This window comes from Ictidomys tridecemlineatus, chromosome 7 (assembly GCF_052094955.1).
Source record: "Ictidomys tridecemlineatus isolate mIctTri1 chromosome 7, mIctTri1.hap1, whole genome shotgun sequence".
Classification (NCBI taxonomy): Eukaryota; Metazoa; Chordata; class Mammalia; order Rodentia; family Sciuridae; genus Ictidomys; species Ictidomys tridecemlineatus.
This window is the reverse complement of record NC_135483.1, coordinates 19072331-19095303: the sequence shown is the minus strand read 5'-3', so window position 1 is coordinate 19095303 and position 22973 is coordinate 19072331. Positions and strand designations below refer to the sequence as shown.

Genomic DNA, 22973 nt, shown 5'->3' with positions numbered 1-22973 from the left:
GTGTGCTTTTTGCACCTGCCTCTTTTCACCTAAAATATGTATTTGAAATTTATCTTGGTCAATATTTACCATTTACTTCATTGGTTGAAACTGCTGTAAGGCATTCCACTCTATAAACTCCATTTTATTGACTCATTACAGTAGAATATTTTCCTACAGCAAACATGATTACAATGGGCATGTTGCACATATGTGAGTATTCTGGAAAGAGCATTTAGACTCGGGCTTGCTGGAGAATAAGGATGCATCTTCAACCTTGTGAAGAAGCACCTAATCACTCTTCCAGGGCTGTCCCAACCTCCCTCTCAGAGGCTCCGTGGCAGAGATCTGGATTCCCTGCATCCTCACTAGCTCTGGCTGGTGTTGTCAGAGAAGAGTTTTTCTTATTTCCGATGTCACTGTTATTTTAAATGTGACTGTCCCTCAGTGATAATGAGATTGAGCAATTCTCCATTAGTCTACAAACCATTTAAATTTCTTCTTTTACAGATATCTATTTAAAATGCTTTTGGTTTTCTGATGTTCTATATTGTTATTTCCCAATGAAAGATAATTTTTTAAGTATTCTGAACACAAATTTTCTATTAAAGATAGGGTTCACAAATATCTTTTCCAGATCTGTGATTTGCTTGTTGCTGATTATGGAAATTTGTATTCTGTACACATTTTAATTCTAATGTGGGGAAATTTAATATTGCTGTGAGTTATTGTGTTTATATTTTTCTTTATCCCTTCTTTTACCTGTAATTTCTCTAGAAGTATTTTTTTAAAATTTCCAGTCATGTGGGTTTTTTGATATCCAGTTTATATTGACATTTTTTGCATTTGATTAGGGAAGTCAGTCTCTATAATTAATACCAATACTTTGACATGTGTTGATATTTGCCATGTGTCAAATTTTTTAGAACTTTCGTCAAGTTTTGCAGATGTCTCATGTGTGCTTTAAAAGGGTTTGTGTTTTCTAATCGTGGAATTTAGAATTCTATAGAAAAATCTAGTAGATCCAATTGTTGGGTTATTCAAGTCTTTAACTATATGAATTCTTTATGTTGCTGGGAGAGATGTTTTAGCAATTCCAACTCCAATTGTTATTTTGTCAAATTCTCTTGTCATTGGGTCCTGAGGTTGTGTTAACATGTCAAGAAATTTTCTATTATCTGCATAATGACTTATTATGTAAATTGTGGAATGAACCCTTTAGATGTATCTATGCTTCTTGCCTCAATTCCAGTTTGTTTAATATTAATATAGTTTCAATATTTGTATTTGGTATTACTTTTCTGGTATATATCTTTTTATCCTCTTAGTTACAGCATTTCCATGCTTTTATATTGTAGACCTTTCTAAATAAGATATGCCAAATTTTACTTTTAATTTGATCTTACAATCTTTCTTTTAAAGTTTAGTCCATTCTATTGTTTTTGATAATTATTTGGATTTATATTCACACCAAATATTTGCTTTCTGTTTGTCATACATATGTGTATGTATAATGTATATATATACATATATGTGACAAACATATATAATTGACATTTTATATACTTTTTAAAAATTCTCATTCTTTTTCTTTATACTCCACTAAATTATAAAATTATGTTATATCTGTAATATTTATTGTTTGCCTAGAAATCTTGGCAGAAGTACTTAATGAGTTTAAAAGAATATTTTAGCTTCTTTTAAATCAATATGATATCCTTGGAATTCTTTCACCTTGGATCATCCTTTCTGTAATTTATATTGTTTTGCTATCCATTATTGTAGTGCTGTCTTCATATTGTTTTGCTATCCAGTATTTTAGTATTATTATCATAATTAGACATCTAAATTATTATTACTACTCATTACAAATTAATATTTATTAAGACTTGCCTACATTATTTGATATTTCTTACAATTTCTTCCAGTATCATTTTTTTATCTCACTTATCTCATTTGAATCTTCCTTCAGAAAGAAACTATTGGTAGTAAATTCTTAGTTTTGTCCACCTGAATTGTTTTTGTTTGTTTCTGACAGCATCTGGGATGTTGTCAACAGACAGTTTGATGGTTATTATAGATTTTGCTCTGTTCCCATCACAACTTAGAAAGAACATCTGACCATTCACCTGACAGTCACCCATTGTTTTTTCCAACTCATGCATAGCATATCCTTTTAAATTTCTCATTTAAAAAAAAAGCATTTCCCATTCAGCTCTTCCCCGACCCATCATAAACACAGCTCTGCTGCATGCCTGGGCGTTCTTCTCTATCCTCCCCAAGGGCAGTCTCAGTGCTCATGTCTGCTATAGTTTTTTTATTTCTTCTCTACTCCTGGCACTTAAGGATTCAGTTCTTAATTATAATAATGCATATTTTATTTTAACAATGTTAAATAATAAGCATCTGTAGCTTGAGGGGTTTCAAGTGTTTTTTCTTTGTACTACTGCTGCAACCAGTTGTGAAATATTTATGACCTTAGAGTCAAATGAGAAAGTAGCAACAGAGAAGTGAAAGAGAAAGTTTGGACTCTGAATTGAGAAAAAAAAATTATAAAATAAGAGAAAAGATAGTGAAGCTTTCAGATATTTTGATTAAAGAATAATAAATCCTTTAAGATAGGATATAAGTAATATTTAATAAATTCCATCTGATGAATTGAACATGATTTGATTATGTTCTCACTTAAGAATTCAAACAGTAGTATAGTGTTCCCATTAAACCATAAGTTAGGAGTATAAGAAGGTCCCTGGTTTTGAGAAATGATACCTCTGGCATAAATATCTGGGAGATAGTCACATTTGGACAAAACCTTCAGATCAAACCAACCAGTTAAGATGAGAATTTAAGAGTTGTGATAAAGGAGTATGTTAACTGGCATATATTTCACTGCAAGGAACAGAAATTTTGATTAATATAGTGATAAAACAAGATTGATAATAAGGCATTTATCATTTCTTCAACAAAATTTCAGAGGTAAACAATCCCAAGACAAATGACACTCCTCACCTTCTTCAAGGACCTGGGGTGTGCCAGCTTCCACATAGCTTGCCTAGGCTCTGCTTCTTGGTCCAGTTGGTCAAATCTATTGAACATGACCATCCTTCTACTTGCAGAGAAAAGCTGGGAAAACAAATGTCTGCCTTTTTTTTAGGCTTTCTAGAAGCAGGCATAAAAGGGAAAAGAAGGTCAGGAAAGGTTCCTCCAAAGCCAGCTGACAGTATGTGATACTGAGTGAAAACCTTTACCCCATAATTAAGAGGCATGTGTCTACACAACGCATATACATGTGCATATGCTCATATGTATATCTCATATGTAAACACAGGTAACCCAATTAAAAAAGGCCAAGTGTATAAGCAGGTAGTCACTGTGAGGATAAAATGCAAATGGAAAAACTTATGAAAACATATGTAATCAGAATTCTGGGAAGTGAAAATTAAAACAGGAATAAGATATTATTATTTTTTTACCAATTACGTTAGAAAAAATGTAAACTTTGGTACTCACCAGTGTTGGTTAAAATTTAAGAAAACAGGGATCCCCTTAAACTATCAGCAGATGCATAAACTAGCACAGCTATTTTTGAGTACAGTTTAATAATATATCTTCATATTCATCACATTTCACCTACAATTTTATTTCTTGGCATCTTCTTCTGAGAAACATCAACATTTTTACTTAAGGGATAGATGAGGATGTTAACTGAAACATTGTTTAAATAATAAAAAGTTTTGGGGGAGGGAAACTATATAACTCAAATAATAAAATAATGGCTAGATAAACTATTACATGTTTAACATGTGGATAATGTTATACATTGGTTATATACAACGGTTAAGAAGAATGAGTTAATACTTATATGATATAATGCAGAAAAAGTCTCTAAAACATATTTAGTTTAAAAATTCAGACCTATATGAAAAGAATGGCATTACATGTTTAAATTATATACATCAAATAATACCACAATAATGCTATAGGCAGCATTTGCTATAGATACATATACACATACATATAATGCAGTTCTGTATATTAAACACCTTGAAGATGAGCAACCAACTGATGTTGATGAGGGAGTGGACTTAAGTGGTTGAAAAGAACAGAGAGAATCTTCAGATCACCTAGAGCAGGGTATTCCCAGGCAGCTTGGGTGTTCTGCTGATGGTGTACAGAACTATCTTCAGTAATCCTGAATGTTGCATGAAATACATTGGAATCTCAGAGGATGAAAGTTATCTTGTCTTAAATGATCTGTCAATCCTCCTGCTCAAGTAAAAAGAGAAATTCTATCTGGTTTTACATAGGTCTTTTAATACAGTTACTTCCCTTTTATCAAAGAGCTGGTTCAGACTTCAATAGGAGAAAAATCTAGCTCAATTTAATAATACCATTTATATTATATTTATTTTTAAAGGGACCCATGTTTAGAAAGTGATACTTTTTTCCATTTACTGTAATGTCATATTTGATTTTAAAATAGATTTATTAAATGCAGTAGTCAATGAAAATATTCAGAGACTATATATTCATATTTATTCATATATTTAGACACATATAAACATATATACAAATAATATAAACACACATTACATATATAGATATGTATCTACAGATAACTTGTAAACAGTTCAAGTGGTCCATTAATATGTCAGAAATCTTGGAGCAACTTCAAATGACTAATGACTAATCTAATTGTCTTTATTTTCTCTGTAAATAAAAACAATATTATTGTTACTTTCACAGGCTTTTTGCAACTTAATTGAAGAATTGAATCTGAAAGTTATAGTATAGAACCTACATAATTTTAGACCAACAGATATCTTATTATTTTTATTCACGAGTAACAGTAGTCTCATATAAGCATTAAATAAATAAACCTATAATTTTTTCAGGATTTACAAGGATTTGGCATAGAAAGTTTCCTCAAACTATGAAATCATCCACAGGGAGGGCTGGAGCTGGGTGGCAGAGCTCCAGTTACAGAGCATGATGAACATATACCAGTACACAATGTGTGGGCTTTACATAAAATAATAATGACATAATCCAATATTATGAAGAAAATGAATGAAATGTACTGTTTTGAGATTTGTCTTTGAGCTAATACTTAACATCTGTTTGCCAGGGTGGTCCAGGACTCCGAGGACCCAAGGGCCAACAAGGTGAACAGGGCCCAAAGGTAATATGCACTCTCTGTCTCTCTCCTCCTCCCTCTCTCCCTTCTCCACCTGCCTCAACTAGTTATTGTTTGGAGTTAAATCTGGCCTAATTTATCTTTGTGACCTATATGAAAGTTGCATCTAGTACTTTCTTTTTTATTTTGTAAGTCTCGTGCTTTTTAATAAAAATATTTAGTAATTCAGCCAAAAGAACAATCTCTGGGTCAAAAATAAGAGTGTTAATCTACAAGGAAGTTCTCTCTTTGAAACATTTTTGTCTTCATCCAACTATAACAAAAATGTATCTTAAGAGGAGTTGTGCAGAACCACAGCTTGACATCCGTCCCTTCCAGGTAATTTCTCAGATTTTATATTCTTGCTCTTCCTTTACCCCTGTATATATCAAATACACAGCTTTGTTTTCCATTCTTATTGCTCAAGGCCACTAAGTGTGGTGATTTAGGTTGTATACTGTACAAAAGCGCCAACCAAATAGACCACGCCATGCCAAGCCACTGTCAAGAAGCATGTTTTTCTCCTTTACACAAAGGCATCCTAAGGACTGGCAGAAGCCCAGCCACTAATTGATTTCAGGTCTCATCCTTTTCTCTCTGTCTTTTGGAAACTCTTCTAACTGGTCTCATGTCTCCAGTGGCTTGACTTTCTGATTGATTCTTCACATCTGCCCCCAGATTATTCTCCCTTAAGTCTATGCTGGATCTTATCATGCTCTTTAAAAACCTGCAGAGATATGCTATATTGTCTTGAAGATACAATGCACCCTCTTTGGCATGATATTGAAGGTCCTTTATAATTTGACTTCCCATCTCATTTTCATGATGCTATTCCACATGCTCTCTTCTCCATCCATCTTGCTTGATTTACTGTTTCAATATGGTAACTTATTAAATTTATGTAACATTTACTCATAGAGAAAAGAACATTACAAATTTTTTATTGTCAGTTGGAAACAGATGAAGCAGGGGAAACTGTGGGGATAAAACAGAAATAAATAAAGTTGAACATACTTAATCAGGTCCTACCCAATTGAAAGCTCAGATCATAAGATGTTTCCCTGTTGGTTTCATCTTCTGGGATAGACTGATGTCTTTCCATAAACTCCATCGCTCACAGCACTGTAAGAAAGGCCCATGGTTGGAGGCCTCTTTTCAAAAGGATGCTGGTTGGTCCTCCTCTGTTGCACCTGCAGGCAAGGCCTGTGAGCTCTTGTGGATTCTGGTTCCCTCCTCCCAACACGTCTGTCAGCCCGATTTCATTAATTTTCTAACCTCTTACTGGACAATGGTTCCAATCATGAAGATAAATGAACTTGTAGATGTTTGGTGATCCCAGACTCACCTACTTATTCCTGTTATCCATTTTACACAGGACTGCAACTGATATGGTTTATCTCTGTATGACAATTTTGACAAATCCCAAATACTAGAATGTAGAAGGTTTTGGAAAAACTCTTATTGGACAACGAATGATCACATGCCCACTAGTGTGGAGAGTGTTGGAACAGACTATACCTTCAATGGCAAAAGCCCCTTTATGTATTCTGTTTTATATTGTTACAGAAAATAGTAGAAATTTAGAAGCACAAAGCAACTGTGCTGATGGAACCTTTCAGTCAACTTTGTCTCATATTTTATAGAATGGATTGGACCACCTTCTTTCTGCCCCATTCTTATTCTCCATTCCTTAATAACATTCAAATGATATATTACTACACTGTCATAAATATTAAGCAATATTTATGTCATCTCCTCTCTCCTCCAGTCTATTTTTTAAATCCAGATTTATTCCTGGATTCATTCAGTGCATTCAGTGCATCCATATCCTCACCTCCCAAACAATTCTAAGCAACATATGAATTTGGACCCCCTAAGGATCCTGTGAAATTGCTCTCATTAAAGTCACAAATGATCCATTTGTTACCTATCTTTTGTTTCTTATGTCAATTGAGATCTGTACCATCATTGACTTGCTTGGATACCTTTTTCTTTGAATTTTTTCCTGCTTTGAACTTTTCTTCATCACACCATTTTTATTCTCCTCCTAATTTTAGGCTTTCCCATTTCAGATTCTTTCCCAGGCTTCTCTTCCCCTCCTTTCTACCCAATTTTTATCCAATTTTTATTTACTTTCTCTTTTTCTCTATCAACATATTCTCCTTAATAACTGCAACCATAAATAGATCTTCAAGTACTCCAAAGTCCATTCCAGCTCAGAGCTTGCCTGACTCCTGAACCATTGGACATTTCCTGCGTTTATCTCCATACCACCTAAATATTAACTCAGTCTGTACTTATTATTTTGTATTCTTTGTCCCGAGTCATGGATTCACTAATCTCACATGATACCCAAGTTATATATCCAAAGGAAGTGAAATCAGTATGCCCCAAACATCTGCACTTCCATGTTTATTGCAGCACTATTCACAATAGAAAGGAGTGGTAATAACTCAAGTGTCCATCAGCTGGAGGAGAATATGTGGTACATAAACCATGGAATGCTAATAAACCATAAAAGTGGATAGGATGCTCTCATTAACGACAATGTAGATGGAATTTTGGAGGTCATTATGTTAAATGAAATTATCTAGGCAGTTGAGAGTAAAATCATGGTTACCAGGGGCTGGGCAGAGTATTGAGGAGATAAAGGCTGGTCAACAGCTCCTCAGTTACAATTAGGAAAAGTAAGTTCTGTTGCACAGTAGGGTAGCTATGTATAATAATACTTATACAGTTGACTGTTTTCACCACAATGAAATGATAGGTATTTGAGGAGATAGCTATGCTTACCCTGATTTGAACATTACACAGTGTTTACATGCATCAAAACATTTCATGGTACCCTTTTAATGTGTTCAATTATAATGTTCCAATTAAAAAATAAGATACCCTTTATCTTGGGGTGTCTTATTAAAAAATAGCTTTAGGTGGAGTCACTGAGATAAGGAAGAAGACGAAGTTGAGGATAAGTAGATTTTTCTGGGTCTAAGTTTATAAAGGTGGTGTAGTGTAGACCACAAGGTCCTAACTACAGAAGTAAGAGTTGCTGAAGTAGAAAAGATGCCTGATCCAGAAAATAAAGGAAATGAAATAATATTGAGCCTTGGGTCCTTTGGTGGATATTGAGGAGGTTCAGGGTGAGGGCAGAATCAGGATGAGGAAGACAACAGGTAGGTGCAAAATCCTCTGTGCAGAGGAGTGTCCTGAGGGGACTTGACAGGGGTGAGGTGGAGAGGGTGCAGCTCCTCTGCTTCACCTGCAAGGCTGAACCTTCACAGCCCAGGAGGCTGGTCTTGAAGCTTTTACCTCTGTGGAGTTTGTTATGGAGTGTGGAGGGTCTGGTTACTCACATCATAATTATGCCATAATTGGCACAGCATTCTCCTTTGTGGAAGCAAATAAATAAATAAACAAAATTGCAGCAGCCCCTTGTGTTTATTCTTATGGTGTGCTGATGACCTTTTGCCTGGAAGATAAATAATTTGGTCTTTGTTTTTAATATCTTGGGGAAAATTATATAGAGATAAATTATCAGTGCTATAAGTGGAAATAACCTTTTAGATAGCAGAGGTTCTAACAAACTTCTAGGATGACTTTTCTCCCTTGCATTCTAGGGACCGGATGGCCCTCGGGGTGAAACAGGCCCTCCAGGACCTCAGGGTCCCCCTGGCCCCCAGGGACCAAGTGGTCTGTCCATTCAAGGAATGCCCGTGAGTCTTGTGCACATATTCAAATGGGTTTCATTGTCATCACTCTTCCATGAAGTTATGCAGAAAGAAATTTTGCCCTCTGTCCCTCTGAAAATAATAATTGATTCAGAGTTCCTTCATTAGCTATGGCTACAGTCAATCTTTTGCTCAATGATGGCGATCTTTGAACAAACAGGTGCACATACCAAGAGTACATACATCTACAAGCATTTTGTCCACAAAGGAAAATCAGGATTTAATATATGTACATTGCTTGTTTGATTAAATTCTTAGTGGATGTGATAACAACCAGAAAGTAACAAATTTGCACAAATGTAAGCATTTGTTATTGATTTATAGTAACTGTGGATGAAGATTCATGAAAGCTGTTTAATTATGATCTTTATCTCAATGGGCATCAATGTGCAATCCACTAAGAGTTTTATATTTTAGATGGTATATGTTATACAGTTGCTTTTCTTTAAAAAGATATTTTATACCATTGGGAAAAAAATGTAATTCCATTAACTGATCTTCATTAATGTTACTATAGGAATCTAGATTTGAAGACTAATACTAATCTTAAATTAACATTTGAGACACAATTTTTAGCAATCTTTGTGTCCCCCTAGCTGGAAAGTTTTCCCCTTCAGTGTTGTTTTGCACTTTAGAAAATATTAATATGCCAATTTGTATAATCATACTATTATTAATAGTAAATATTTGTTGTAGGTTACCATCTGCCAGGTTCTGTTTTTGCTTTTCCATTCTATGTTTTTCTAGACAAATACAGATCTCTATAGATATGAGATCTTAAAGTATAAACTACAAATCACATTGAAATATTCAACTTTTCCCCTCATGTATATACAGTCTCAGCTTAGCCATATGGGACTGTATATTTTGTGTTGAAGCTGTTCTCATGTATTCATGTTCAGTTGGATGGAAGGGTTTACATAGATGCCCTGCATTATATGAGAAGTAAAATATACTCTTTGGATGTTACTGTGAAAACAATTTAATATTGAAAATGTTATAACAGTGGGGGGTGCCGTGGAGAAAAGACTAAGAATTTGCTTATGAACTTAACTCTGCATTCTTTTGGCTATTCAGGGGATGCCAGGTGATAAAGGAGAGAAAGGAGACACTGGCCTTCCCGGTCCACAGGTATTTTATGTTTATAGTCTGTTGCTCTCAGCTCCAGAACTTTGGCAAGGAGGAAAGGTCGTGGCTTCTGAAGTCAGCTGTGACCTTGACAGTGGTTCCCGTATCAAAGATGTTGGTTTGTGTTCATTTACATTAAGCCCTTTCTGAGAGCCACCGGATGCCCTCAATGTGAGCTCTTGTGGGGGATGTTCCTTTTTGGGGAATAACTTCTGGGTCAGAATTCTAAGTTACCAAGGGTTCCTCTTTTTGCTCATAGATTTGTTTGGAGCACTTGATCCGTTTCAAGGAAGCTTGGTGCTAGGATAAGTCATGCTTTAAATCTGACTCTTCTGCCCAATTTTTCTACCTAGGGTATGCCAGGAAGTGTGGGTTCACCTGGACGTGATGGCTCACCAGGCCAGAGGGTAAGAATTTACCTAAGGTTGGTTCTTAGCAAAGGGCACTTCTCCCACGTTGCTCTACTGCTGACAAGTTCTTATGTAAGGAAGGTTTTGTTTTTGGTTTTCTCCTGTCAATCTGTAATCTACCTACTGTGCATCCATTTCCCTTCACTAAGGGCCTTCTATGTCCATTTCTTCCATCAAACTTTTCCAAATTAGCAGCATCCCTTTCTGAATGCTCCCAAACTTGAACATAGTTTGCACTGAACTGCAAGCACTGATTTAGGAGGTTTTTTTTTCTAATTCTGTCAAATCTTTAAGACACAAACCTAAAGGAAATCAATAATCTTTAAAGAAATTTAAGGAATATGGTTTATAAAGAAATCTCCATTTATTTAGTATATTTCAATTGTCTCTTCTTTTGACCTGTTCAAGTGGATAGCAGTAAAATAAGATGTACAAATGGTCAGGAACGAAGTAAGTTAACATCTGGTATTTCAACAAATTTGCACCAAGCCAGGCGTGAGGTTCTTGTTCTCAAAAAAAAATACATAGTATATTGGCAGGAAATGCAACTAAATAAGAAATTATATTATATGCTGTGATGGGTTAGGACTCTATGAGAATACAAAGAATCCAATCCATGGTTATCTATAACTAGGCTAGACTTAGTGGATCAGGGAAAGCTTCCCACAGGAGCTACCATCTAGGCTGAGACTTGATGGAAAGACAGAAGGTGGCCAGGTAGTAAGGAAAGGAAAACTTGCAAGCAGAGAAAACAGCACAGACTAGGATGGAGGTTGAGAAGAAGGTGGGGCATTCCACCGTTGCATATAGTTGAGTGTGGCTGGAGATGAGCTTGCATATGTTTAGATATAAGGAGTTTGTCAAGAGACAAAGCTAGAGAGGTAAACACAAATTCATTTAAAGCATCTATTTTGCCATCTATTTATGTAAAACAAGTCATTAAATTTTCATCAAGGGAGGGAAGAACCATCTTCTTAATCTGCCACATGTTTACACATGTTTCAACAGCTCCACAGTTTCTAACAAGACTGAATTATAGAGAATGGCAACCACTTAGAGCCAGCAAATAACACATTTGGTGTTCACTGGGGTTTCAGTACAATATTCATGAGGCTAGCAAACAGTTGCAAGGAATACTCAATTAATTCTCTGCTCAAAGCCCGCCTTTAGGTCAGGGCAACTATGCTGCTCAAGAATATGGAAATTATTTTTTTTTTCCTAGGGAAATGTAGGTATAGGCTCTTAAGTCCCTTCCATTTTTTTTTAAATATGAAACTTTCATTTGCCTAAAATCTCATAGTAGTCTCTGTTCATCCAATGGAATTAGCATGTAAAACATGTCTAGGTGAATGTCTAAAGAAGTCATTCTGTGAAAGTCAGATTTATGTAGGGCTTTTGCACATGTGGAGGGAGTGTCTAGAAGTATTTATACACCTTGGCACGGAGCTTCAGTTAAGATCCTGTGTGGTTACACACCTAGATTCCTTCGTGGTTCCTGAAGGTCTGAAAACGGCAAGTCCAAAGATTTGGTTGAGTGAGTTTATTTGATTTATCTATGTGTAGAGCACAGTGTTGGCAAAGAACTCCCAAATTAAACATGTTAGATTGGTGTTTGAATCATTTGGTTTTAGAATTCTTTCTTTTAAAATCAATATACCAGCACAGAGTTCTTATAAATATTTTGCTATTCCTCCAAACATGTTGTGTTCTCCTATAGGATTAAAATCTTAGAGCTGTAATAAAGTGATAAGATATCTTGGATTTTATTTTCCTCTCTCCCTCAATCTAGAAATAAAACTTTGAGGGTGTATTTAATTTCTACTTTGAATACTTGGATAGGAATGGGCTTCCTTTTTAAATATGGTTTTCAGAAAATATTCATTTATTATAGGGCCACATTTAAAATAAAAAGATGGTATAAATCTGATGGTTATTGTTTTAGAAAAGATATTTGAAGGCAACACCATTCTGGTACACATCTTGAGGGGATACCATCCACACAAAATGGAACGCTGGAAATGTACATCAGATAGCTCTGCCTGGACCACACATAGTTTTCAATTAGCCATATCTTAACTGATAATATAATCTTAACTATATAATATAATATAATATAATCTTAACTATAACGTGCCATTGACTACACTCAGTCTGCAAAGAGTCGCTCATTATTGACTGCAGAGAATAGTGAAGAGGAGATAATTTCAATAGTTAAAGGAAATAATTTGCAGACCAACTACCTGGAGGAGATGGGAGGATGGGGTTGGGTCTAGCATGACTGTTCCCTTGGGCCAGAAAAACAAATGGGTCTTCTCACAAATTCTGGAGAAGGAAGGAGGGAAGGCTGTATGAAAACACTCTTATTCAGTCTTGTTTAGTCAAGTGATTGGAGGGCTTAAGTATAGTAAAATTCGAAAACAATAAGATAGATACTGAGGTGGGGTTGTAAGGCTTGGGGCCAATTTTAATGGGGGTGAACAGAGCTAAGATGAGAACCACCCCAGAAGACATGCTCTACTGAAGGGACAGGTCTCCCTGATCAGGCTGCTAGGAGTGCTAAGAACAAACACCTCAGGATTACTCATGCTTTGCCTTAGGCCTCTAAGCCCAATGGCAGGAACTGTGGCATAACACAGACTGAGCACTAGCAGAATGATGAGTCTTGCTTCTGCAAAGTACCTTCCAGAAAATTTCCAAGGAGAGCTTTCACCAGGAAATAAGGAAGAAAAGCTGTTTTTCCCCTTCACTGTCAGAACTTAGATCACTGAGCAGTACTTCATTTCCCTTGATCCTGAGTGAGCAAAGCCTACTTTAGGCACAGAAGGAAGGAGCTGCAAAGGACTCTTGGTAACATCCAGTGAGTGCTTCTGCTCCTTGGAGAGTCACCAAGGGAGGGTCTGCCCTGGTAGTGGTGGCAGGCCACCATTCCTTACTGCACAATCTTTCTTTTTAATCTTTTCCTTCTCGTGTTAATTTCAAGAACTCAGGGGCAAAGCCTAGCACCATCACCCTGAGTGTTAACTCGGGAAAAGTGAGCACCTCTTTTCTGAAGCCGTTGCCAGTGTTACACCGGAATTTACCTGAAAGATGGGAGATCTTAGCAAGTAATGAGAGAAGGTGAAACATCTCCTCTTTGAATGTTTCTAGCTGATTCTGGCTTTTCCCAAGGGGAATCTTGGATTCTAAGAGGCAGCTCTTATTCAACTCGGCCTGAGGCCATAAGCAAGTCCAGCACAAGCTGGACCTGTTCACCCAACAAATTTCCGCCTCTGGCTGGGAAGCCAAAAGACAACTGTGCAGGCCACACTGAACAACAAAGCACGTTCACATTGAACTTCTAAATGCAGTTCTGTGTCCAGGGTTCATTCCCAGTTATTGCAACTAAAACTATTCTGGTCTTATCTTTCTTTTCTGCTGTAAATCTTGTCATTTCCCTTTTATCTCCTTTCTCTCTCTTGGTGTCTGTGAGCTCGGGGCCTCTCTTGTGATTTCTGAGTTCTTCTGGTATATGTTGGACTTTGCAGCCTCCACCTAAGACATCCAGATGGTCCTTAGGGAAACCAGAAAGAACAGACAAGATGATCAATTGAACATCAATCGATAGATAGATCTAACTGTAAAAAAAATAAAAATAAAAACCAACTGCCTTTCTACTTCTGAGGGTTACTACCAATTATCTGGCCAGTAATCCCAATAGATACTTTAAAATCATGTTTAATTTCCAATTCCTAAAATTTCTTTATAAAGTTAGAGAGAGGAGAAATAGAAGTCATAAAGAGATTTGTTTTTATAGCATCTGGAAGGCACTCGTACAATATGGCCTTTGTGTATATCAAACCCACATAATTAGCAAGCATGTTTCAAGTGTCTTTTCAAGGCAGAATCCAAGAAAATATTTTAAAAAACCAAAATATTGTACTGGAAGGCATAGGATGCTAGCTTCTAACTTACAAGTAAGCTTAGTTCGGGTGCTTCTTTGCTCCCAGGTTACTACTCCCTGCATACCTATGCCATAACCACAGCCTGCCTTCCTCATCTATAAAAGATGAAATACTGTGGAAAGTATTCTGCATCTGGATGCTGCTGAACCCATGAGGTTACCGAGGAGCAGGATGGTCCTGTGGGGAATGGCATAGACTTCACTCCTAGCCAGTCCTGGGCTTAAACTCTAGCTCATGACACTGGACTAGTTACTTACTGTTTCCAAGACACTTTCCTTGGTTGTAAACAGAAAAATATAATATTTGACTCTACAGGGTTGTTGCGAAGATTAATTTATATAAAGCATTTCCACATGAAATGTTATTTTAGGTATGTTAGTAGTGTTCACTATTTTTAAGGTAAACCTAGTGAGCCAGAACATTTTATAATGCCTATACTTGATATATTAAGTGGCTTTAGAAGTTTGTAAAAAAAATGTCTAAAAAATGCAAGTTTGGTTTTCTAAAATATTTTCTTGGATTCTGCCTTGAAAAGACACTTGAAACATGCTTGCTAATTATGTGGGTTTGATATACACAAAGGCCATATTGTACTGAATGTCCCATTACGTTAAAAGTGAGAAGGACTTAAAGTGTACTTGAGAAATTGAGCCTGAGTCAACTATTTGGATTTTATTCCCATCATAAGTGTTAGGCAGTAATGAGAGATTCTTCTACAGGATATTTTGTGAAATACTGAGATCCGTGATTATTATCCCCTTGAGTGTCTTCCTGCTTCAGAAAAGGAAATGTAAGATTCTATCATGAAACTTGTGAAAATGATTTGATTTTTTTTCCTTTGTGAGTCTAGATGGATTTTTTATAAAATCCCAGGAAAAAATCCATCCAGTCACAGCAGTGGTAATAGTATATTCAATTGGGACTTGACAGATTATTTTAATAAAAACAGCTGCAACCATAGCCATTAAGAATTGAATATGTGAAAGTGCTTTGCAAAAGTCATGTTCATTAATGCTCAGGATAACCACAAACACTAGGCACTGTTATCCTCACTTTACAGACAAAGAACCTGAAACTCACAAAGTTGAAGGAACTGGAATGCTAGGAAGTGTCAGACTTCCAATACCACACTCTTTCTTTCCACAAAATAATTTTTTTTACTTAAGTAGAAGTTGATGCTTCACCAATAAAAACACAGTTCTTTGATCACTGTACCTTTACCTAGATAGGAGCAAATCTGTGCACATCTTAGAAGGGCACAGCTCCTAGAGCCTTTAGTTCCATGTTCTTACTAGCTTTAGAGATACTTCTACTGCAACTAGAGATGAAAAAAGGAGAAACCACCACAGACATAACAGAAATCCAGAGGGTCATTAGGGACTATTTTGAAAACTTATACTCTAACAAATTGGAAAACCTAGAGGAAATGGATATACACGACCTGCCAAAATTGAGTTGAGAGGACATAGAAAACCTAAACAGACCAATAACTAGCAGTGAGATAGAAGCAGTAATAAAAAGCCTTTCAAAAAAGCAAAACCCAGGACCAGATGTATTCTCAGCTGAATTCTACCAGACTGTTAAATAAGAACTAATGCCAGTGCTCCTGATTATTCCGTGAAATAGAAAAGGATGTAAGATTTCTAAAATCTTTCTTTGAAGCCAGGAAACCCTCATCCCAAACACATCAAGGAAAGAAAACTAAAGACCAATATCCCTAATGAACTTATATGCAAAAATCCTCCATAAAATATTAGCAAATTGTATTTGACAGCATATTAAGAAGATGGTACATCATGACCAAGTTGGTTTTATTACAGGGTTGCAAGGATAGTTTAACATATGCAGTTAATAAATGTAATTCACCACATAAATGGAATTAAGGACAAAATCACATAGTCATCCCAGTAGAAGTAAAGAAAGTTTTTGATTCATGATTTAAATCAAATTCATGGCTTACAAAAAACACTGAAGAACCTAAGGATAGAAAGAACCTACCACAACATCAAAAAAAGTCTTATAAAACAAACCCAAGGCCAACATCATAGTGAATGGGAAAGAGTTGAAATTGCTTCCTTTAAAATCTACAATATAACGAGATGTCCATTTTCACCATTCCTACTCATTGTAGTCATAGAAACAAGCCATAACAACTAAATAAGACTACTCAATGTAGTCCTACAAACAAGCCATAACAACTAAATAAGAGAAGGAAATAAGGATAAAAATGGAAAATAAAGAAGTTAAGTTGTCAATATTTGCAGATGATATGATTCTATACTTAGAAGATCCAAAAAGCTCCACCAGAAGACTGATAGAGCTAATAAACAAATACAACAAAGTAGCAGCCTACAAAATCAACAGCTTTCCTGTATACCAATGATGAATCTGCTGAGAAAAATATAAGGAAAGCAACCTCATTCCTAATAACCTCAAAACAAACAAACAAACCAAACAAAAACAAACAAACAAAAAACCCTAGAAGTAAATCTAACCAAGGAGATGAAAGACCTCTACAATGAAGACTGTAGAATGTTAATGAAACAAATTGAAGAAGACACAAGAAGATGAAAGACCTCCCATGTTCATGGATAGGAAGAACTAATATTGTTAAAATGGCCAGACTACCAAAAGAAATATACAGGTTCCATGCACTTCCTAGTAAAATACCAATGACATTCTTCACAGAACTGGAAAAAGGAAAACAGTTCTAAAATTCATTTGGAAGTACAAAAGACCCAGAATAGCTAAAGAAAATCTAAGCCAAAAAAAAAAAAAAGCAATGCTGGAAGCATCACAATACCTGACATCAAATTATACAACACAGCTACAGTAACAAAAATTGCATGGTACTGACATAAAAACATACAATTACTATGGTAATCATACATATAGAGACCAATGGCAGAGAATAGAAGACACAGGGACAACACACTTGATCCTGTCGTCTGACCCTTGGCAAAGGTTCCAAAAACATACTTTGGAGAAAAGATAGACTTTTAAAAAAATAGTTCTGGGAAAACTGGTTATTCATATGTAGAAAAAATGAGACTAGATACTTATCTTTCACCCTACACAAAAGTCAAATAAAAATGTATCAAAGATGAAGAAATTAGACCAGAAACTATGCAATTCTCACAGGAAAATGTAGGATCAACACCCACAACATGTAGGTGTAGGCGGCAGCTTTCTCAATAAGATCCCTAAATCTCAGGAAATAATTCCAAAAGTTAATAAATAGAAAGGCATCAAATTTAAAAATCTTCTGCACACCAAAGAAAATAATTAACAATGTGAAGAGAGAACATACAGAATGGGAGAAAATCTTTGCTATATCCAGAATACATAAAGAATTCAAACTTAACACCTGAGAAGCAAATAACCCAATTTAAAGATGGAAAAATGAACTAAACATACACTTCTGAAAAGAAGAAATATAAATGTCCAACAAATATATGAAAAAATGTTCAACATTATTAGCAGTTAGGTAAATGAAAATCAAAACTACTGAGACTTCATCTCACTCCAGTTAGAATGGCACCCATCAAGAATGCAAACAATAATAAATGCTGAAGAGGTTATGGATTTAAAAAATGTAGGATCAACACCCATAACGCATAGGTGTAGGCGACACATTTTACTCTCTTGGTGAGACTGTAAATTAGTACAATCACTATGGTAATCATTATGAAATTTCCTCCAAAGATCATTAAATTCTTTAGTATCTTAAATAATTAAAATTACTATATTATAGAATACATGTGTACCTGTTTTTATAGCAGCACAATTCACAATAGCCAAACTATGAGACCAGCCTTGAAGGCTGTCAATTATGAATGGATAAAGAGAATACACACACACACACACACACACACACACACACACACAATAGAGTTTATGCAGCCATAAAGAAGAATGAAAATTATGATATTTTCAGGAAAATGGATGGAACTTGAGAACACTATGCTAAGCAAAATAAGCCAAATTCAGAAAGTCGATGGTCATATGTTTTCTCTCATATGTGAAAGGTAGAGGAAAGAGAAAAGGAAACGTGGGGTGGGCAGGTCTAATATAAATCAAAGGGAGAGCAGTAGAATAAGAGGAAAGGGACCTGGAGAAGGGGGAAACACTGGGGAATAATATTGCATTCTGTTATGTTGTAGGTATATATGAATATGTAACAGTGAATCCCATCATTATGTAAAACTACAATACACCAATAAAAATATGAATAAAAGAGAAACATCTATAGGGCTATAGGAATAGCAGAAATAACATCTACTTTACATTCTAGTCTTAATGTTGTCCTTGAAGATCTGGCCAGATATTTTATATTTGAAAATCAACAATTCTACCACTTATGTCAGCAGCTTGTTGTGTTATGTTTTGTTTTTTTAATATACAGATTCCTGGACTTCAACCTCAGAGATTCAGATAGAGATGGTCTTAGGCATGACTTAGGAATGCATAGTTTTAAAAAGCTGAATGATTCTGATTATCAGCTAGGTTTTGGAATCACTGGCTAATATATTGTGTAAGATCTATTGTATGTCAAAGTAATTTCTTTGGTGGAATACGATTGATGTTTGTGTTTTCATTTTACTTTAATTCTCTGAAGTCATCACTACTTATCACTAAAAATATCTATGTTTATATTTTATATATCTATTTAAGTTGTATATAAATATCACATACACACACGTACCCTATACATACATGTTTAATGTATGTGTCTTTGTGTTACTGCAAATTCCTCAGTGAGACCCAACATGGTATCATACATAAGGATCAATCCTGGATCTTTGGCCTGGATCATTGTTTGCAGGCTCTGTTTGCTGCTTGGCCTCTTAATTTGGTGTTGGTCTTAATCCTGCATAACAAGTAGCAGCCTCACTTCTGCTGGCTGACTGCAACACTGGTCTGCTCACAGCAGTCCAGAGTCACGCCACAGTTTTGCAACTATGCATCAGGGGTTTCTTCAAGTATTTCTGTAGCCCTTGCTACTTGAGTCTGGCCAACTCTTCAAATTCCAGCTGCTTGCAGATCTCACTCCACCAGTTGAAGGACCTTCTCAATTGGCCGTGTTCCAGAATGTTGAAGCTAGTATCCATTGTAGGCTTCAGAGAGGCAAGGGTGATTGAGTAAGGAGTTCTGCCTGCTATTTTTAATACCACAGACATAGTGTGTTGGCTGCTGACTTCAATCTCAGTTGCAACACTAGTAGTGGGCAAGTGGGTTTTATCCTTCAGATGATATAGGCACAGAACCTGGAAACCATAAACTTTCTAAGAGCCTACAAAAAAAAAATCCTACAAATTTTTTTTGAAACTTGAAAAAAGCATATGTATTTGCTCTAGAGTATGGAAAATAAAACTGAAAATTGGAATTAATAAATGTTTAATTAAATGTTTATAAAACACCACCTTGCCAGTTTCAGCCATAGGTACATTTAGTGTTTATTAGAACATTAGTAATTTTGAAAGTAAATTATAGGTAAATTGTGTTTTGCTAACAAATTATAGCCAACCATAACTAACTAATGTACTCATAGCCAAATGTTTTAAAATATAAATTTTAAAAATCCTTTCAAGTTTTTATAGGAGAATTATTTTTAATGTGGGATATGGGTGTATATTAATATTTTGAGGTGGGAATACCAAAAAGGGAAAAAATTCCTGGAGCTGTTGGTGTTATAAAACATCTCTGTGTGTGGCTGATTTCATGCACTTTAAAAATACATATTTGTCAGCTTAAGTGCATTCCCATCTTATGCTTATAAAATTTCTATTTCCAAATATTAATTCTGTTACTTAACTAAGGATTTCTGCTTTTATGAGGATACTTAATTCATAAACACACTTCTCAGATTGCTCTCTGCTATGAAAAGGAAATTTTATAGATAAAGGAAAGTTTGGGGAAATCTGAACACATTTTTCTCTGTTAATGGTTGAAAAATATTTTGTAAACTTTGGTTGCAGTTCTACTATGTCATAAAGCTAGAATCTGCCAATTATTTTTCCTTATAAAAATGCACATATTTTTCTAAATTGCACACTTTACCAAAAATTTCTTTTCACCAAGTTCTTTGCTTTTATATAAAAAGTTTCTGCTATTGCTGCTCACTTAGGGATGAAGAGGTGAGAAATGGGGCCTGAGCCTATGTAGGAGTTAACCCACTTGCCCAGCATCTGCTGCCGTGCAGGAACACAGTGGTACCTAAGGAGGGAGACCCGTGCAATGAGTGTGTCTTTGTCCATTCTATACTGCTACAATTGAACACTTAAGACTAGGGAGTTTATAAAGAGCAAAACTTATTGGGTCATGGTGATAGAGACTCTAAATTTCATAACTGAGGCGGTGCATCTGATTCCTGCTGTGTCTTAACATGGCACAAGGCATTGTGTAGGAAGCAAGAAAGCAGGAGAGGGTCAAACTTGGCTTTCTAACAAGCCCATTCTCATGACAACAGCATCCATCCAGTCATGAGGGCACCTTTCATAAAGGTCCTGTAGCCCAGCATGTGCATTCTGGAGACACACTCAAACTACAGCAGAGTCTACCCATCCTGAATCAGTTAATTTAAATGTCATGTCTTCTGTGAACACTTCCCTGTGTCCCCAAGCCTGGGTATGGCTCTTCCCATATGTTTCCATGGACCTCTCTGGTCTACCATCATAGCAGCTTGTTGGTTGGTCCTTTTCATTGTTTGAAAAACCATGTGTTCCTCAGGAAGTGACTGTCTTTTTCATTGTCATTAACTCCAAATCTAGCAGAACACCCAGCAGGAGGTAGTTCTGCAAGCATTTCTGAGTTATGTGACTAATGTGAAGCTTACAGAGAAAAATATTTCAAAGATAAATTTACTGTTATAATCCAGAAGTTAAAAAATCAAATTATTTTATGAGTTGCAAAATAGGAGCCTCTTTTATTTTCTAGGGATATGGAGAATTTTGGAAAATGGCTTTGACGGTAGCATTAAGGCTACCTCTCAGTTATGATGTTTTATAACACAGAAATTTTAATTTGGGTTGATGAAAACAGATAATACACAGTAGACTTAAGATTACCTTTATTTTTGAACTTTTATATCTAATAACATTCAATTGTTTATGATGGTCCAAGAAGAAAAGTGCCAGAATAACATATACTATAACATATACTGTTGATACCCTGATTAGATCCTCTTTATCTGGCAGCAACCCCTAGCTTCTGTGAGTGTTGACTGCTACCAATTTTCCCCTTCCCAAAAGAATCACCTTTGGAAATGCCATGTCTGTCCCTGGACAGTGACTTTCCATGGGTCAATTCTGATCTGTAATTCATACTCCAGAGCTTCTCATGGCATCAGGCTGAGAACAAATTTGAGATAATTCACTTCTCCACCTGGATTCTTCTGTCCTCTCCTGCTTCTTTCACTGTTACAAGTTTCTTTCAAGAACACTCCTGCAATAAATCAGCTACACAAGAATCCATTTTTAGTTTCCTTGGAAACTGCCCCTTTTAGATTTAATATATTAAATGCTTTAATGTATTAGTAATACATAGACATCTTTTTAATTTTTTTTACATTTTATAAACCTAAATGGAAATTTTGGCTTCTGAGGTTAGACAATTCCTGATATCTTCCTACATTTTTTTGAGGGCTCAAGATCAAGGAGGATTGATGCCTGCATTTCCCCCTGCCCTATACATTTCCATACTCATCATATCTCCAAGAAAAATTGATTTATTTATCATGATAAGCAGAACACTTCTTCTAGGAGCTTCAATTTTATTCAAGTTAAATGTTTATTAGTAGCTATTTTATGCCAAAAATGTGCTAGGAAGGAGTTATGAATGTAAGAAAGAATAACATAATTTCTGCCCTAAAAATAGGAAGTAGAAATTTCAACTTCTGGGGATACTGATGTGAAAGAACACAGAGCAGACATCTTTTTTAGGATTAATTTTTCCCATTAAAATACTAGGTCCATCAAACCCCAGCACCACACATACACACAAAAGTCTTAAAATACTAGGTCCTCCTACTCCAAATTAAGCTCCTAGGTAAGAACACATTACATCATCTTCTCTTCCAGGTGAAGCACTCAGGGTCTATAAATCAGGTGAACTGAAACCTGTTCATAGCAGTGTCCTTATAATGTCATCATAGACCCTGAGCACAGAGCCATGTTGCTTTTTTAAAGTCCTTTACACATGATGGGGAAAGGAGTGCAATGTGTTATTTCCTGTACATCCTCCTTGGAACAATGCAATTTCCTGCAGGCTTCTTTTAAAAAAATCTGTCATGGCTCTCCTCTCTCTGTGATTAAGTTTGTCCCTCTTTGCATTTGCATTTTTTTCCTTCTGGCATGACCTAGAAACAGTCAGGGAAGATGTCTGGATTGCTGGGCACTCCCTGTGGCTGGGTGTCATGTGTGGGCTCACATGTGGGTGCATGTACCCTGCCTATCTTGTGCTAGAAGACATTTAAGACAGGAAGAAAAAGAAGCCCTTTTAAAAATGTTATCTTAACTTACTGAATATGTGTCCAGAGGCCATTTTTTCTTATGAGAAACTTAACTAATAAAAAGGAATATGTTATCAAAAAAGATTTTTTTTTTTTGACAGC

General features: G+C 35.7%; 1 protein-coding gene across 7 annotated transcripts in view; it reads left to right on the top strand.

The window, feature by feature from the left end:
- The window catches only part of Col14a1 (collagen type XIV alpha 1 chain), a 201287-nt gene that overhangs the window by 143611 nt on the left and 34703 nt on the right, over positions 1 to 22973 (top strand). For all 7 annotated transcript variants that reach the window (XM_078016744.1, XM_013357064.4, XM_013357058.4 and 4 more), the window contains 4 exons: positions 5108 to 5161; positions 8773 to 8868; positions 9961 to 10014; positions 10365 to 10418. In XM_078016744.1, coding sequence (XP_077872870.1) covers positions 5108 to 5161; positions 8773 to 8868; positions 9961 to 10014; positions 10365 to 10418 — 258 coding nt within the window. The remainder of the gene's footprint in view (positions 1 to 5107; positions 5162 to 8772; positions 8869 to 9960; positions 10015 to 10364; positions 10419 to 22973) is intronic.